Raw genomic sequence first — 17,769 nt, 5'->3', positions numbered from 1 at the left:
GGAATTGCTTCTTTGGTTTAGCTTTAAACTTTAATAATAGTTTTAATAATAGCTTTAGGCTTGAGCTCATCATATCATTTAACTACAATTCCTAATTACTTATCTAATTATGTCAAAATTACGTAATTATGACTCAACCTCCCCCATATTATTTATTAATTTTATATATTTAAAATTTATAAAAATAATAATAATAAATTATTTACAAAAATTGTATAATAAAAAAAGATTGATTAAAGCAAAATTTGATATATTTCACAATTTATAAGAATTAAAAATATTTAATAATTAATAATTAAATAAAATTTTAAACAAAGGTAAAAATAAAAGCTTATTTGTCTTTTATCTCCTAAATAATTATTTAAATTAATCAAGATTTATAAAAATAAACAATCAAAACTTAAAAACAAGTAGAAAATATTTTTAAAATAATAGATTATAACTTGAAAATCTTTAAAATTAGAGTGTGTTTGACAATAATTTTAGGAAATGTTTTTACCTTTTTCTAATACTTGAAATATAAAAATTTTATAGTGTTAGAAAAGTTAAAAACCTTCTTAGAATTACTATCAAACAGACTCTTATAGCCTATTTGGTGGTGATTTTAGATAACGTTGTTAGTTTAAAAAGTGTTCTTAGTCTCAAAAGCATTTTTGAAAAAAAGTTAGGTTATTTGGCAAATTTTATAGAACATTTTTAAAAGTTTGAAAATTCACTTATAATATTAAAAAAAATTACTTGTATTGTTTTTTTAGAAATACTTGATAGATAATTATCTTAAAAATACTTTTTGAGAAAACTTTTTTATTAAAAACACTTTGAATATTAACATTGTCAAAATAGTTATAATCATCTTAAAATGCGTTTGACAGTTATTATATGAAGTATTTTTACTTTTTTAGTTTTTGTAACATTTAAAATTTTTTATTTTTCAAGTATTAAAAATTATAGAAATATTTCTCAGAATCATTGTAAAATGTGCTCTTAGAGTGTGTTTGGCAATGATTTTGAAAAATATTGTCTTTTCTTTTTCAAGTGTTAAAAATACTTCTCAAAATTACTACAAAACACACTCTTAAAGGTTAATTAATAAGAGTATGTTGCGGTATTTCTCTTTGAAGCATTTCTACTGGAAGTGTTGCGGTATAATAGTCTTTCTACTCTTTCTCAACAAATATTTTTAAGAGAATCTCATCTATCAAGTATTTCTATAAAAAAAAAAAAAAAAAAAAAAAAACACCATTATAAGTGATTTTTTAATATGATAAGTGATTTAAAAAATTTTTAAAAGTGTTTCTTAAAATTTGCCAAACATCCAAATTTTTAAAAATTTGTGGCAAAGGTTAATAGTACAACACCTAATGGTGTTTTTAAAAGTTTAATTTGCAGGCAAAGTTTAAAAGTCTTTCTAAAATCACCATCAAATGGATTTTAAGTGATTTTTCAACACTATAAATGACTTTTTATATTTTAAAAAATATTTTTAAAATTTTATCAAACATCTAATTTTTTTTCAAAAACCTTTTTTAGACGTGAGGTCCTTTCTAGAATCATTGACAAATGCATCCTAGGCAAATTAAAAATGAAAATACTTTTCTTGCTTAATTGGATATAGAAGAATCATATTATTTTAATTAAAATATGTAAAATGCTTTGCTAAAATCATTTTATTAATTAAAGTAGTTAGATTTTTTCTCCCTTATTTGTCACCTAAATTCAATATAAAATTGGACACAAACCCCTTTAAATATGATAATGGGGATGGCAAAGCTCAGAAAAGAATTCAAATATGGAGGCAGTGTAAGAAACCCAATCAGATTGCAGCAGTTGCGTGAGAAAAAAGCAACTCGTTATACACTATTATATTATTCCCCGGCTAAGTGGAAGCCTACCTTTCCACTCAATCACTTCTTGTTGTCCTTCAATAAATAAATAAAATTAAAGAATCAACTGAAGGTAGGATCGAGACCCTGTATACTTTTTTGTATGGGAGTTTGATTTTGAAGCCATACCCAAAAGTACTTTAAGATAAGAATAGGTGTTACTGTTGTTAGAAAGTGTTATACTATTGAACTTTGCCTGCAAATTAGGGCAAATCTCTTGGTGTTCATTTCTCAGCTAAAAAGTCACATCACTGGCCAAAAGGAGAAAGAAAAAGGAAAAGAAAAAGGAAAAGAAAAAGAAAAGTCATTTGTGGGATAAAAAAGAAACAATGGCATGTAGTGGCAATATTTTGGTAATGGCGTTTGGTATGAGGTAGGTAACTGCTTAAAAGAGTTTGTTAAAATGTGCATCTCATGACCATGGGTGTAAAAGGGCAACTGAGAATTGAAGAAATGGTGTCACTAATGTTGAAAGGATCTGCTTTGAGGATGAATATACAGACCACTGCTACTACAGTTGGCAAAACCCACAGAACATAGTAAACAAAGAAAAAGGATGACCATGCCCTCCTGCGCTTCATCCCATATTGGTCATCATCCACTCTACGTCTTGCCGCATGTTGTTCTCCAAAGCCAAGGAGCTTCCACCAGTAAACAAGGGCCTTGACCTCTTTTTCATCACTGCACCCCGTGAACTTGCACCCATTGGAGAAATTGGGCTCCCACTTGACGTCAAGCAGCTGTCCACAGAGCAGTCACCAATTCTGGCTGGGACATTCACTGCATTTTTGTTTTCTAGAGCTGCTGCAATTTCAGATAGACAAGGCATTTTTATGGTCTCAAGTGGGTTCATCCCTTCACAATCATTGGAGACCTTGATCTGTAGTTCAGAGAGCTCTTCCCTAGCAGCTTCAAGCCCTGCAGTTGCTGCAGCCTGATCTTTGAGAGCTTTGCAGGCTTTCTCAAGTATTGACTGCAGGTATTTGCCTTGTGCTTCAATCCTAAGTTGAAGATGGCGCTGAACCTGCTTAAATAAAGCCACAATGATATAATCAAACTAGCAGTTTGCTAACAGGATAGCCAAAAACTCTGTTTCAGACATGTTTGCATTTTTTTATCTTGAGTTCTTGTAAGGAAAGTCTTGGCATTTTAGAGATTGCATGAGGGTGTTTCTGCACTGATGAATTTTGAAGTGATTGCTAAGGCAATTAAGGGTGGGTCATAGTTATGACTTTTGACCTCATCTGTGCTTGTACTCATCATGCATAAGCCCTTTTAGTAACCTATTGTAGAATCGTTCAAAGTGTCTAATGTTAGCCCAAAAATGCACAGGCCACTTCTAAACACAGACCTACAGCCTGGGCTGCATTTGGCCAATCAAAGAAACTAACCTCCAGCTGTTCATGCAGTCTTCTTTGAACTTCCATTTGAACACGCAAAGCCTCAGTAACCTGATAACCACTGTTTAAAAGACAGAGACAACAGAGCAATTAGACAATAATGAGATAATAGTGAAATTAGACAACTTTGGTAGTTAAAAGAAAAAACATTCAATATACTCATTCAAGTCTTGAGGTATCATTCTTGATGATGATGTTGAAGATGAACCAGTGTCTTGACTCTCTGCAATGCAAGATGCTGCAATCCAAACATAGAATGGTTATAAATCAATTCAAACACTACTATTTGTCACTCAGTGCATTGACCGTTTTCACCATCCAGTATACCATTTATACACTGCTTCTATTCTCCTGGATAAGCTCTCTCTCTCTCTCTCTCTCTCTCTCTCTCTTTCATTGATAGGTTACAAAAAGTTCTCCAGACTTCAGAAGGGTATTCAAATCAGAAATATCATGTCAAAAGGGGCAAATCCCACTAAATATCTAAAATTCTATTGAGAGAAAAATTTTCTCCCAAAAAAACCTTAGATCCGGTCAATATAGGAATTATCCTAAGGGATGTACTCCCCATGTTTTGCATTAAAAAAATTCATTTCATGGCTTCAATTTTTGGAAATATTCAAGTTCTGCAGTTCCTTTCATTTAATTTAACAGATTGCGTGTGCATTAAAAGAATCAAAATGAAAAACATGCAAAACTACGCTGTCTATAGCAGAATGCACAAATTCCTGAAGTGTTCTATGGAGATCCATGTTAATACCCTCCTTACAGTTGTCAGTTAACTCCTTGCATGATTGCTTCCCCAACCGGTATTTCTGCAAGGATGAGGCATAAAGTACAAGGAAAAAAGTTATGTTTATGAATATGATAAATCATATCATCAAGAAATTATGGCTGGAATCTCTATAACTGACAGCAGGGGAAAGAAGAAAACAAAAAATGAAATTGTAAATAAGTCATCAAAATTGTACATTTGAAAAATTGAACATCCTCTAGCTTTAAGTCTCCAATGTAATCATGTTTTTTTATGTCCAGAGTTTCAAAAAAACTTGAGCCTCACTCAATTGCTATGAAGTATCAGAAAGAGAAAAGCAAACATGGGACCTTGGTAGATTATTAAGTAGATTCCAAGTTTTATTTTCTCTGGCATATTGGCTGACACAAAAAAGTTACAACAATTCTGAGCACATGATCAGGAAAAAGAGAGGACAGCAACAACAAACCTGAAGATGCGACTTCAAATGATAAAGGGTGAGGCCTTTTACCCCCATTGTTCTCATGATGGTCTTTGGAGTTGCTTCTACCATATTTAACAGGATAAACCAAAAAGTCAGATCACTAACCCATTAATAATGTTCAAAATCCAAATAATGAAAAGAAGAAAATGTATGTCATCTATGTACAGTTGGCAGCTACACAAAAGTTGGTACTGATTTATGAGATGTGCGCGTGTATATATATATATATCTATGTCCAGTTTGAATCCAGATTTCGTTGAATTCCCCCCAGACTAGCATACATATGTGTATATATATACACATATGTATGCTAGTCTGGGGGGAATTCAACCAAATCTGGATTCAAACTGGACAACCTAGGAGCTCTTCTGGAGGCACAAGAATTGGCCCACCCAGGTACAACCACAACTCAAAAATTCTTGGTTCATGTAACATGCATGTATGAGAGTTCAAATATGGGTGAACCTACAGCATTTCCAGCTACTTAATCAACTATACAATTGGTTTTCTAAACTACCCTATGGTTAATTACTAACAGATTCAGGCTCTGGTAGTTCAAAGAGTTCATCAATGCCATATAAGATTTTAGAATTTCTTTATGCAAACCACAACAAGGACCTGGAAAACCAGGACTATGGTTTATAAGCTACGTCCTAGCACAATCATTACTGGTAAAGTCAAGTTGGACTCAGCTGTATTCCTAGTTTACCATGAACCAACTTGGGCAAGGAGATTGTGTCCCAACACCCAGCATAGGCATGACTAGGCTTTGCATTTTTTTTCTCTTTTTTCTCTCTCTATTAGGGTTTGGGGTCAGTATTCAGAAAACCTCATCCAAGCTATAATATAGCCCATTTGCATTCACAAACTGCAACTACTCAAATTATGGAAGAAAAGATGAAAATAAAAAGTATTGATTGCCTAATGGAACAGTTGTTAAGTCAATGAGTTAGCAATTCATCAGCACACAAAAGATACGAGATGGATTGTACATTGCTATCTCCATGAATGCTCCTATCAAACTCAAGTAAATTACAAGAATAAAATAGAAAATGCATATCATCAAAGTAGCAACTGTGGACAAAAATAAAAGAATGAATTCACAGTGGCATATCTCCCAACCTTATCTACGTTATATGAACTTACTATATGGGTGTGTTTGGTATGCAAAGACAGGTAGAACAAGAATAGATGTGAAGGTTAGAGGAAAGTTCTAAGTTGGCACTGTTCTTTTATGGAGAAGAAGTGGAAGAGAGCTTGGAGGGCTGCCCCCTTATGTTTGTTTTGGACTCTTTGGAAGGAGAGAGATAGGTCATTTGAGGATGCTGAGTGTTGAAGAGTCATCCATACATGGAAAATGAGTTACCTTATCAAAAATTAGTTACAAGACTCTTATCTCTCTGTTATGAGAAGTCTCATGCTCATCCTTATATATTAGTTATCATAGGCTCTCTCTCACTTCTTATCTGTTATCATAAAGTCAATATATTCTGTAAATCACTCAAGTAAATTCAATATATAGAATAGCAAAGTCTCTCAAAGCTCTAGAGTCTCTTATTTATTAAGTTGGTATCAAAGCAGATTCATTCACGTCAATGGCTACCTCCTCTCAAAGCAATCAACAAATCTTTATTCTGTCTCAACTTTTGCTGTTTCAGAACCTCGCTCCAGTAATGCTGAAACTAGACAGAAACAACTACACCTTCTAGCACTCACAAGTCTTGCCGGCAGTCCTTGCTCATGAGCCGGAAGGTTATTTGTTTGGGACCACGCCCACCTCAATATGTTGACCATAGCATTCGGGGAGATTGTGGAAGGATGAAATTAGGAAACTCGTGATATTGCAATTAAGAAGAGAATTAGGCAATCCCGTAATCAAAGGAATTTGATGTAATTAAGTTAGGAAAGTTCCTAATTTTGGTGCTAGGAATTTTCATATATTTATGTGAGTATCTATACAAGCTAAAGATCAAGGAAAAGAATTTTATTCCTTTTATTCCTTCCATCTCTCTTCTTCTACAGAGAGGATCCTGGTGCGGTACATCAAGTCAACCCCTAGTTTTGTCATCTGGAAGAAAACTGACCAGTCCTTAATGAGTTGGTTATTAAATTCAATCGGAGGCCATGTTTGGCTATATGGTACATTTTACTAACTCACATGAAGTCTGGAGTATTCTTGAAAAATTATTCACTACACAATTGCACAAACTGCAACTCCGTTTTCAGCTTCAGTCAATTAAGAAGGGATCCATGACCGTAAATGATTATATACTAAAGATGAAAGCTATTGCAGAGAATTTGTCTGCTGCAGTACAGCTAACTTCTGATGAGGAACCAATTTTGTACATTCTTGGAGGAGTGGATCAGAAGTATGATCCTGTATAAATCTTACTTCTCGATGTGATGAGGTAACCCTGCAAGAAGTCCAATTTATGGTACAAAGCTAGGAAATGAGATTAGAACAAATAAATTCAGCTGCTGCAGTAGATCTGAATAATCCAACAGCAAATCTGGCTGCTAACTTCAATCATAATGTTAAACCTAGCATCAACAATCAAGGCAACAACAATCAATTCAGTCGAGCTCTAAACAACAATTACTGTGGTAGAAGTTGTGGTTGAGGTGCCCATAGAGACTTGAATAGACCAACTTGTCAATTGTGAGGGAGACAAAGGTCATTCATTACTTCACCACCAACCATCAATGATGAAGCTTGGTATATCGATAGTGGGGCTACTAATCGCATTACAGCTAATCTGAATACACTTTCTCAAAAGACATACTGCAAAGGTAATGAGTAGCCGGTTGTAGGTAATGGTCAGCTACGTCATATTTCTCATATTGCAAAGTCCTTAATTAATTCAAATGCTGATTTTTAACCATTATTCCTGAATCATATTTTGCATATCCCAAAATAACCAAAAAACCTGTTAAGTGTCTTCCAATTTACTAACGGCAACAACGTCATTGCTGAATTTTACTCTGATGGTTTTTTTTTATCAAGGACAAAATTACAAAGAGGGTACTGTTGCAAGAGAAGCTTAGCAATGGATTGTACCCATGGATCATCATGTTTCTGTTTTAAATGAAGGAAAAGTAAATTATTTTGCAATAGAAGTTTATCAAAAAGAGTTCTTGAACAGAAAATAAAAGAACTAACAGTTGTATAGCGTTCAGATCATCTCCACAAGGAACTTTAGATCAATTCTAGAGATACAAGTTTTTGGGGTGTGAGTACACATTGGAAGCTCAAAAAAATGTATTTCAAAATGAGAGCAAGAGGGAACCTAAAAACTAGAAAACTAAAGGAAAGCAAACTCCAAGAGCAGAAATCCACCAATATTCCTTCTCTCAAGCTCCACTCCTTAATAGGACTCTAAACTTGTGCTTGCAACTTTAGGATCATGCCAAGGGTTTATACCAAAGAGGTTCCAATTGACATGAACATTAACCACCTCAACAAATATCAACTCAATCCAATTGTTCTCTTTTGGAACCTTGCAATTGGATGGTTCACATGGGTTCCTCCGCATGTCAAAAGGTATGCATTTAATTTATAAAACCCTTGCAGTAAAGCACAGGTATGTTACTAAGGTTGCTTAACTTTTGGCCCTCACAACTAGAACATCCTAACCTCTTCTCCCCATGGTTATTGTAACCACTGTCCCAAGTTAGATTCTTTTAAACTAAGCATGGTTAGATCACCAGTGAGCTGGACTAAGACATGGAGACCTCAGCTCCTCTCACACCTTAGAGTGGTAAACACTACCTAAGGAAACAAAACAACAAAAGCAGGAAATGAAAAAGGAAAATTGAAAATAAAATTGAAAGAATTGAAAGACTTTTCATTCATTAAAATTAAGAAAAAGAAATGCAAGATTATAGCCAAAAACTAAGTTACTCATACTCTTACTCCTGAGAACAAATATCTAACTTATTTTCCCTCTTATTTCCTCCTCTCCTTTGTATATTTACATTTTCTGTTTTTTATAGGAGAAAATTTCCCCCCTCTCCAACTACTCTACAGCTACCTCATCTAATAATACCTTGTGCCCATACTCATGACCTGAGTGTGTCAGTGTAGCCATCATTTTTTTATGTGGTAGTTTGGAATGGCTGGCTACACCCCTCTTTTTTAGTATGATGGCATAGTGATGTGGATGGATCAATCAAAGCTCTAAAGATGTTTTTTGAGATGTTGCCTTAATGAATGTGCAATGATCAGAAGAATTGGTAAGAGCACAAAGTGGAGTGATCAAGGCAATGCGCTGGTGTAGATGCTCTCTATGGTGCACTTTGTTGTTGGGGGAGGGAATTAAGCACTTTATATTCTTGGGGAAATGCCCTTCTTTATTAGTGGAAAATTGCACACTTAGGACTGCACTAACGTGCATTGTGTTATTGGCAAACGAATTGTGCACTTATGATTGTGCTAAAGTGCACTTAGTGAGAGTTGTGCAGGCCTGGGGCAAGGCATGTAAGTGCAAAATGTTGAAACTCCTAAGAGAGGTGCACTATTCACTCAAGCGCACTTAAATAGTGCACAATTTGAGCAGGGTCCTCAAGTGCCCTCCTCTATGATAAGCATAATGCAAGTTAAGCCTCTAAGCCCCTAGGTGCGCAATATAAACTGCCACTTAAAGGTACGCAATTTAAGTGCAGTTCTCCAAGTGTGCAATCTAGATTGACACTCCCAAGGTGCGCAATTTGTATTGGGCTCTTCATAGTGCATTGTTGAGCTAACTTTAGATTGAGATGCGCTTTCAATGCGCGCTTTCCTCACTTAGGTTCTTCATGCTCTGTGATTAGATAGCTCTCTCTATTTATGTTCAAGTCTGAAAAAACAATTCTCATATTGTTAGTGTACGTTGATGATATCATGATTACTACGAATGATCAAGTTAAGATGAAAAGATTATTGAAAGCTTAAATGCACAATTCGCCTTAAAGAACTTGGGATCACTAAACTACTTCCTTGGTTTTGAAGCTCCTAGAACCAAGTCTAGAATCTAAGTCAAAAGAATTATACGAATGATCTATTGTCTAAGGCTAACATGTCGAATGCCAAAAGCAACCGAATGCCTATGTGCCAAGGAAGAAAAATTCAGCTTGCTAACAGTGATCCATTTAAACAACCAACTCTATTCAAGAGCATCATTAGAGCTTTGCAGTACCTAACCCTAACCAGGCTAAACATATCATTTGTTGTAAATAAACTGAGTCAATATTAGCAAGCACCAACAGTTAATCACTAGCAAACTTGTAAACATATACTAATATACTTAAATGGCACTCTTGACTATGGGATTCTCTTCTCACCAATAGTAGAAATGACACTCGAAGGGTATGTTTGATGAAGATTGGGCTAGCTCCCTAGACAATAGAAAATCCATAATAGGTTATTGTATTTATCTTGGTGGGAACTTAGTTGCATGGGACTCCATAAAACAAAAGGCTACTTGATCAAGCATTGAATCAAAGTATTGTGCCCTTGCCAAGCTACAATAGAACTTATTTGTTTACCATCTTTATTCTCTGAACTTTGGAATTGAGATAAATAGGTACCCTACAGTTTGGTGTGACGATATAGAGGTTAAACAATTTGCGTCTAACCTAGTCTTCCACTCAAGAACAGAACATATTGAGATTGATGTCTGTTTTATCAAAGACAAGGTTATTGCCAAAGAATTGGAGATAAAATATGTGCCAATAAAAGATCAACCTATCAATATCTAGTCATTATCTATCTCTCAATTCCACTTACTAAAAGAAAAGCTTGCTATTGTTCAATCCCCATGGTTTCACTAGAGGGAACATGTCGATGAGTCATCCATGCACGGAAAATGAGTTACCTTATTAGAATTAGTAATAGGACTCTATATCCCTGTTATGATAAGTCCCATTCTCATTCTTATCTATTAGTTATCATAGGCTCTCTCTTATTCTTATTTGTTGTCATAAAGTCTATATATTTTGCAAATCACTCAAGTAAAATCAATATATAGAATTGCAAAGTCTCTTAAAGCTCTAGACTCTCCTATTTATTAAGTTTGTGCAATCCAATCAAGCTATTAAATATTCTTTGAAGATGAAGCTCTAGACTCATAAAGCTCAAACAGTGGAGTGTTTGGGAAGATGGAGGCTAAAGTTCTCTCCATTCTCTCTGGATGGTGGAAGATGACTAACTTGAAATCCGAACCCCTAAAGGGGAATTTATAGAATTCTCTATTTGCCTTAAGTGACTTGAGCCCACATCAACTTAGGTTACTTAAAAAAAAGTCTTAATTGATTAATTAATCCAACAATGTCATTTAATTAATCAATTAGTTCAATCTAGAGATATCGTTCACTAAGTCTTGTGCGATCTTGTGTAATTTATCAAAACACTCTTATGCACATAAGTGAACCTAGAGCTTATTCAACCCTCATGAACCATATCATCAAAGTATATGAGCTCGAGCAAAGACCACTAGGACTCATAGGAGTACTAACTCCCTCAAAATTTAATTCTGAAGTTGATTCAACATCCCACTATAAAGAATTAATTACACTCTAGTATCCTATGTAAATGATAACAAAATGAAATTTGAGTCCATAACCTACTATCCACTACTATTCACAACAACCTGGTGCTGGTTGTTGTAGGGCAGTCAGCACTCGGAGGTTTGGGCCTCCATGGAGAGTCCTAAGGGCTTGGTCATGAAAGGTTCCTAAGTTATAAAAAAAAAAAAAGTGTTCGTAATCTAACAAGATAGTGCTATCACCTATCAAGATTACCTCTTCAATCTTTGAATTATAGATTCCACCTATTATAGAATCAATTGACATACTCTAACTTCAAGGAGCATACGTCAAATTTCCACTAAGGACTGTTATGGCCATAATCTTCTAGATCACATGTCTTTTGGATCACCCAAGGAGACACTATCTTAATCCCATGGGATATCATGGTGCCTCTATTGAGAATACATGTTATTACCAACTTCCATCAACAATGACCCAATCTATAGGGATTTATGACCACTTTAGGGTCTTACCCATAAATTAAAACTTCTTATTGATTTTGGCATAAACTCAATATCCTCTTAAGGTTGAGAGTCCATGTAGTATATAGCTTGGTGAATCATGATGACTAATAGTATTATGTCATGATTCACCGTAGGTCCTATCCAATATATATACACACTAGTACACTCACCATGGGAAACTCATCCCAACAGACAAAACAAGTCATTCTTCCCATTAGGAGGTAGTGCATTACAGTCTCTATTAGATTACCCAAATCCATAAATTGATTGTGAACAACTTATCATCTTGCAAGAAATCCATGACTTGTATTTTTTGTGCAACTCCTAATGTACTCAAATCATGTACAATGCAACTAATATAAACATGTAGGCTTAGATGACCAACTAATGCATATGGGATAACAAAGGGAAACCGCAAGAAATATAAATAAATAAATTTATAAATGAATTTTGATCTATTACATCATGTCATGCTTTTTAAGGCTTTATCCCAACACAGGAGACATGGGGAAGTGACTCAGTCATGCCAAAACAAAGAGAGGGTTACCATAAGAACTTTGGTTGGCCTATCAGGCATATACCTTTGAAACATGTACCAAGGCCTCATGAAAATTTAAGTGATATAACCAAGGTTAAAGTAGATACCCCTAGTTATGATGGACAATTAATGTTTTCCTTGAATGGTTAGTTGATCTTGAGGATTACTTTAAACCCTATGATATGTTACACCTAATACATCTGCTTCACTAAAATGAGACTTATTAGTTTTATTGAACGATATGGACAAACTGTTCAATCTACCCTAGAGCGTTTAGGTGAGGAACCAATTACCTTTTGAGTTGAAATGAAACAAAAGTTAAAGGAAAAATATGTCCCTACATATCATAAGAGACACTTGCTAGATCAATAGATTAACCTTAGGCAATCATCCTCTAATGTGACAGACCACTTAGCTCACTTTAAGGAGATTCAATTGAGATGCGATGTGGGAGATGAATCTTAGGTCCTTGGGTAATTGTGGCAAAATACATTAATGGGTTGAGATTAGAACTTAAAAGAGAGGTGAACTTTCATTCTCCTGAAACTTTAGAGGAAGGCTATCACAAGGTTTAGAATTTGAGTGTAACAACCCATACCCAACATGTAGATATTGTCTGTTCTAAACCCAAAGGGGCTCTCATAGCTTTAAAATGTCTCTACAAGGTTAAGAGGAGCTCATACATAAATTACCCCAGTAACTTTCTCCCCTATCCGATGTGGGATATCACAAACACCTCTCATGCAGACACAAAGTCCTCGTTGTATCCTACGGGATTGTAGGGTCAAATAGACAAACACCCCCTACGGGGCCAAACAAACCCCCCCACATCGGGGTCGAGGATCGGCTCTGATACCATTTGTAACAACCCGCTCCCAACAGTGTAGATATTGTCCATTCTAGGCTCAAAGGGGTCCTCACAACTTTCAAATGCGTCTACATGGTTAAGAGGAGTCTATACTTATATAGCGTCAAAAACTTTCTCCTTTATCCGATGTAGGATATCATAAACACTCTTTCATACAGACACAACATCCTCGTTGTGTCCCATAAGATTACAGGGCCAAACAGACAAACACGCCTCACGATGCCAAACAAAGCCCCATATCGAGATTAGGGATCAACTCTCATACCATTTGTAACAAATTGCATCCAACCGTATAGGTATTATCCGCTCTGGACTCAAAGAGACCTTCACGGCTTTAAAACGTCTCTACAGGATTAAGAGGAGCTCATACATAAATAGCCCTAGTAACTTTCTCCCCTATCTGATGTGCAATATCACAAACACCTCTCATGCGAACACAACATCCTTATAGTGTCCCACGGGATTGCAGGGTCAAATAGACAAACACCCTCTACGAGGCCAAACAAACCCCCACACTAGAATTGGAGATCAACTCTGATACCATTTGTAACGACCCGCTCGCAACAGTGTAGATATAGCCTCACAACTTTAAAATGCGTCTACATAATTAAAAAGAAGTTCATACTTATATAACATCAAGAAATTTCTCCCTAATCCGATGTGGGATATCACATTAAGAGATAGCTTAAAATTCCTAGTTAAAGATGTATGACTTCTCAAACTATGGACTCTTATCATTCTTGAGGTTTATCTCATAATAAGGTAAGAAACAAATTAAGGGTTACTAGTAGTGTTAAAACCAATTAAATTATTTCACGTGGTAATAACAACACTAGTTAAGGAGTAAGCAGTAATAGGGGTGGAGAATCAATTTCGATAATCCTTGGCCATTGTTTCTAACATAGAGTATCATCATTACACGATAGGGGTCATATAGCATCATGTTGTCCACGTCACACTCTAACTATAGGATAAGGGTGAGTATTCACAATAAGGCAAAGATTATAACCAAGTTTATGAACCCTTATATTATATGTCTAAACCAAGAGAGGATTTTGAAAAAGAATGGATGATGAGACCCACATTATTGTCATGAGGTGCATTTCATCCTCTCTGGCAATAACAATGGGTGGAAATGCATGTATTTTCAAACTTATATTAAATTTGGGGATAAATTAGCAAGCTCATTATTAATAGTGGTAGCTCGATGAACATGATTTTTGAAGCTATTGTTGCTAGGATGAAACTTCAACTTGAATGACATCTCCATCCATATAGAGCAACTTTGGTAGACAAAACTTCATTGCTTGTATATGAAAGATGTCAAGTTCCTATCACAATGGGAGACTACTTGAATAGAAACTGGGATGGTGTCCTTCTCATGGATGTTTCTTATATTCTTTTAGGTCTTGGCTATATGACTTTGATGTTGCCTATTATGGTAAGGAAAACACTTATTGGTTAAAAGATAATAGTAAGTCTACCCCATTAAGCCTTGATAAATCTACTAAAAGGGATAGCAAGCCACAATTAAAGACATCAATTGAATTAATCAATTCAACATCTTAGGCACCTAACATTTTTACTCAAAATCTTAAGAAGCAAAACTTTCTTATATTAACACGAAATGAGTTTGAGAAAGAAGGACACCCATAAAAAAAATAAAAAAAAACAAAAAGTAAAAAATAAAAATAAAAAGTTAGAAAAAGAATGACATAATTTAGGTGTGTTGTTACTCATGGTAGTTAAAAACGTTTCTCATTGGTTTTTAGCTTTCGATATCACATTCCCATCTCAAGTTAACAAATTTTTGGTTGAGTTTCAAGATATAACTATTGAAGACCTACCCAGTGAGTTACCATCCATGGAACAATAGCATATTAACTTGAGATTCAAGATACAACCATTGAAGACCTACCTAGTGAGTTACCATCCATGAGGAACATTCAACATGCTATTGATCTAGTTATGAGATGTAAAATATCTAATTTCCAATGCCATAGACTATAGACTGGATCCTAAAGAGAGCTGAAATAAATGGGCAAGTAGATGGACTATTGGAAAAAGGCTTTTTTCAACAGTCTTAGCCCTTATGTTGTCCCCACCTAGCTTACCTCTGAGAAGGATTGTTCTTGGAGACTGCATAGATAGTCATGCATCATCAAAATAACTATTAAGTATAGGTTTCTTATACCTATGTCAGATGACATCTTAGATTTAATGGCAGAATCAGAATGATTCCTTAAGATTGATTTACATAGTGATTATCACTAAATTCATATTTCATCAAAAGAGGAGTGGAAAACTGCATTTAAGACCCAAGATGAACTTTATTAGTGGTTCACGCCCTTTGGGTTATCTAATGTGCATAGTACATTTATGAAGATTATGACACAAATTTTGTGTTCTCTCATAGGAAAGTTACTAGTAGTCTATTTTGATGATATCTTGATCTATAGTCTTAGTCAAGAAGAGCGTTCTATGGCATACTCCAACAAGAAACTCAATGAAGCTTAACAAAGGTATTCCACTTCTGATAAAGAATTCTATGTTGTTGTGTAAGCCCTTCATCAGGGAGGAATTATCTATTATCTCAAGAACTTGTGCTGCACACTAACCATGAAGTATTGGGGTACCTTAGCTCTCAAAGAAAGCTAAGTGCCAAGCATGTTTGGTGGATAATGTTTGCCTATTAAGAAAATGTTAGGTGGATGATGTTTCTTCAAGACCACATATTGGTTCATATGTAGTGGATGAAGGATGCATGTCTTACTCATCCTAATTTTGATGTCATTTATCAAGAAATTCAAGATTGTCATCATCGAGATCACATTAATTTCGTCATTATGATGGATACTTGTTTGGAGGGTAAAAGCTATGCCTTCCTCATACTTCTTTTTGAGATTCTTTGATTTAGGAGTTGCATAGTAGACATCTAGTTGGTACATTCCTCTACTATACCACACAACCCTGTTCCTGGGTTGCCAAGGCCTGAAGACATGATTCTATTTTTTTTATGGTTGATAGGTTGTCCAAGATGGCACATTGTATCCTTATTTTTAATCAAAACATTTTATCCCTGTTTGGATAGGGCAAATGCCTCGCATGTAGCCAAATTATTCTTTAGGAAACCTCCACTTAAGTGAAGCCTATCTCAGAGCATAGCAAGAAAAATGTAGCAACTTTAGAGCAGTTTGATCACCACTTGGCTGTGAACTAGCAGAATTTTAAAATGCATTGTGGCGGTTTGAGACTTGTGTGACACTTAGAAGAGTGTTACATCCTCTGGTCAAGTTCGCATTTGCTTCTTCTTCAAATAGACACAGTAGTAATGCCTCGACTATAAAGCGTGCCATAGAAGGATTAACAAATTTGCCCTAATACATCCAATAGCGCTGGGGAGGTATTTCCATGAAATCTCAAACTAACGGTGGCAAAATGTATTCAGCCGAAAGGGGGAGGAGCACGAAATTTAAATTTCCCTAACATTCCAATTAGGAAAATTAGGAAAAATGAACCCAATTTATTTTAAAAAAATTAAAAAAAAAAATGGATTAATAAGATTTCAATAAAATCAGTTAGGTTCAGCAAAAGGGCAATTAACTCGCAAAACCATCAAAGCACTTAATGACCTCATTTAGACCACTTCCAGCTTCCTTTTCTTGTTTCTGAAGGCAAATAAATTGCTGTGATTTTAGCCGTCACCAAACGGTCCCTAAATTAATCATCATCCAATAATAATAATAATAATAATAATAATAATAATAATAATAATAGTAATAATAACCCACAACCGAAAAAAAGAAATAGAAATCACAGACACACAAACAACATGGTAGATAAGGAAAGAGTTTAAATTGAAGAGGTAAGGTGAGAGGAGAAGATCGGAGAACGCACTATCGGGGCCACCGAGTTGAGTAACAGCATCAACAAATCGCTCGTGGAGCTCGGCGGTCCAGCGGAGGCGGGGCTTGGGATCGGTGGTGAGAACCAAGCAAGCATCGCCGGGCAGATTGGTGCCGTCGAGAGAGCCCTGGAAGTCGGCGTGGGCGACGCCTCCGTCGAGCGGAAGGGAATGAATTGCAGAGTACATTTCGCGGAGAAAATGAGAGACCAGGAAGTTAAAAGTCGAAGATTTTCGGGGCTGGGAGCCCCGAAAAGTGTCGAAGAGAGGAGAAACGGCTGCTTCAAATGGATGGTTTGGGTGTTGATATGTGGGAAATGAGATTAACAAGGCAAAAGGCATGCAATTGTATTAGTAAAACTAAAAAATATATAAAAGGAGAGAGAGGAAGAGAAAGGAGAAAGGAACAGAACACAAGAGAGGAGAGACAGCGATGTCTTGTTCTGTCTCTGTCCTTTCTTTCTCTCTTTCTCTCTGTCTCTCTCACTGGCTAATCACACTGGCCAACGTGCTGTCTCGCTGGCATTTTCATTCTTTTAATTTTTTTCCCATTTTCTTTTTAAAAAAAAATACTTTTTCTCATTAATTTTTAGAAAATTATATCCACATGAATAATAAATTTGTTTAAGATAAAAAATAAAATAAAAAACTCGGATAAAATGACCAAACTTAAAAAGAAATATACATTTCCGAATATTTACATAATATTAACATACTAACACCTAGGTATTTGCTTTTGTCTTATGCTTTTTTTTTCTCATTTCTCTTATATTTTTTTTGTATGATTTTTAAATTTAAATCTTTTTAATTGTGCTTCAAGTATTTTTTATAATTTTTTGTCAAAATTTATATAAAAAATATATCTTAAAAGATACTTTTTTTTTTCTTTAGATTTGTTGTTACAGAGAAA

At 35.2% G+C, this 17,769-nt stretch overlaps 1 protein-coding gene across 2 annotated transcripts; it reads right to left on the bottom strand.

Annotated features, from left to right (window-relative positions):
• Positions 1-2,304: 2,304 nt before the first annotated feature.
• On the bottom strand, positions 2,305-17,369 carry LOC100250267 (protein PHR1-LIKE 2). Of its 2 annotated transcripts, none has more exons than XM_002268662.5 (6): positions 16,853-17,369; positions 4,507-4,583; positions 4,044-4,098; positions 3,443-3,521; positions 3,275-3,344; positions 2,305-2,907 (listed from the first exon to the last, which is right to left on the bottom strand). In XM_002268662.5, the coding sequence occupies exons 1-6, from the start codon at positions 17,199-17,201 to the stop codon at positions 2,461-2,463; spliced, it is 1,077 nt and encodes a 358-aa protein (XP_002268698.3). In that variant the 5' UTR covers positions 17,202-17,369; the 3' UTR covers positions 2,305-2,460. The 2 variants fall into 2 exon arrangements, with proteins under 2 accessions (XP_002268698.3, XP_010650358.1); XM_010652056.3 differs by having other exon boundaries at positions 4,053-4,098.
• Positions 17,370-17,769: the final 400 nt, after the last annotated feature.

The sequence above is a fragment of the Vitis vinifera genome, chromosome 5, assembly GCF_030704535.1.
Source record: "Vitis vinifera cultivar Pinot Noir 40024 chromosome 5, ASM3070453v1".
In the NCBI taxonomy this organism is placed as follows: Eukaryota; Viridiplantae; Streptophyta; class Magnoliopsida; order Vitales; family Vitaceae; genus Vitis; species Vitis vinifera.
Note: the sequence above shows the minus strand (reverse complement) of the source record. Positions and strands in the feature narration are given on the sequence as shown.

Coding starts and splice junctions, on each gene's coding strand:
- LOC100250267 (XM_002268662.5), bottom strand. CDS start 17,201: ATGCCTTTTGCCTTGTTAATCTCATTTCCCACATATCAACACCCAAAC. Junction 3,522..4,043: donor AACTGACAACTGTAAGGAGG/GTATTAACATGG, acceptor TTTGGATTGCAG/CATCTTGCATTGCAGAGAGT. Junction 2,908..3,274: donor GACTGCATGAACAGCTGGAG/GTTAGTTTCTTT, acceptor TTATTTAAGCAG/GTTCAGCGCCATCTTCAACT.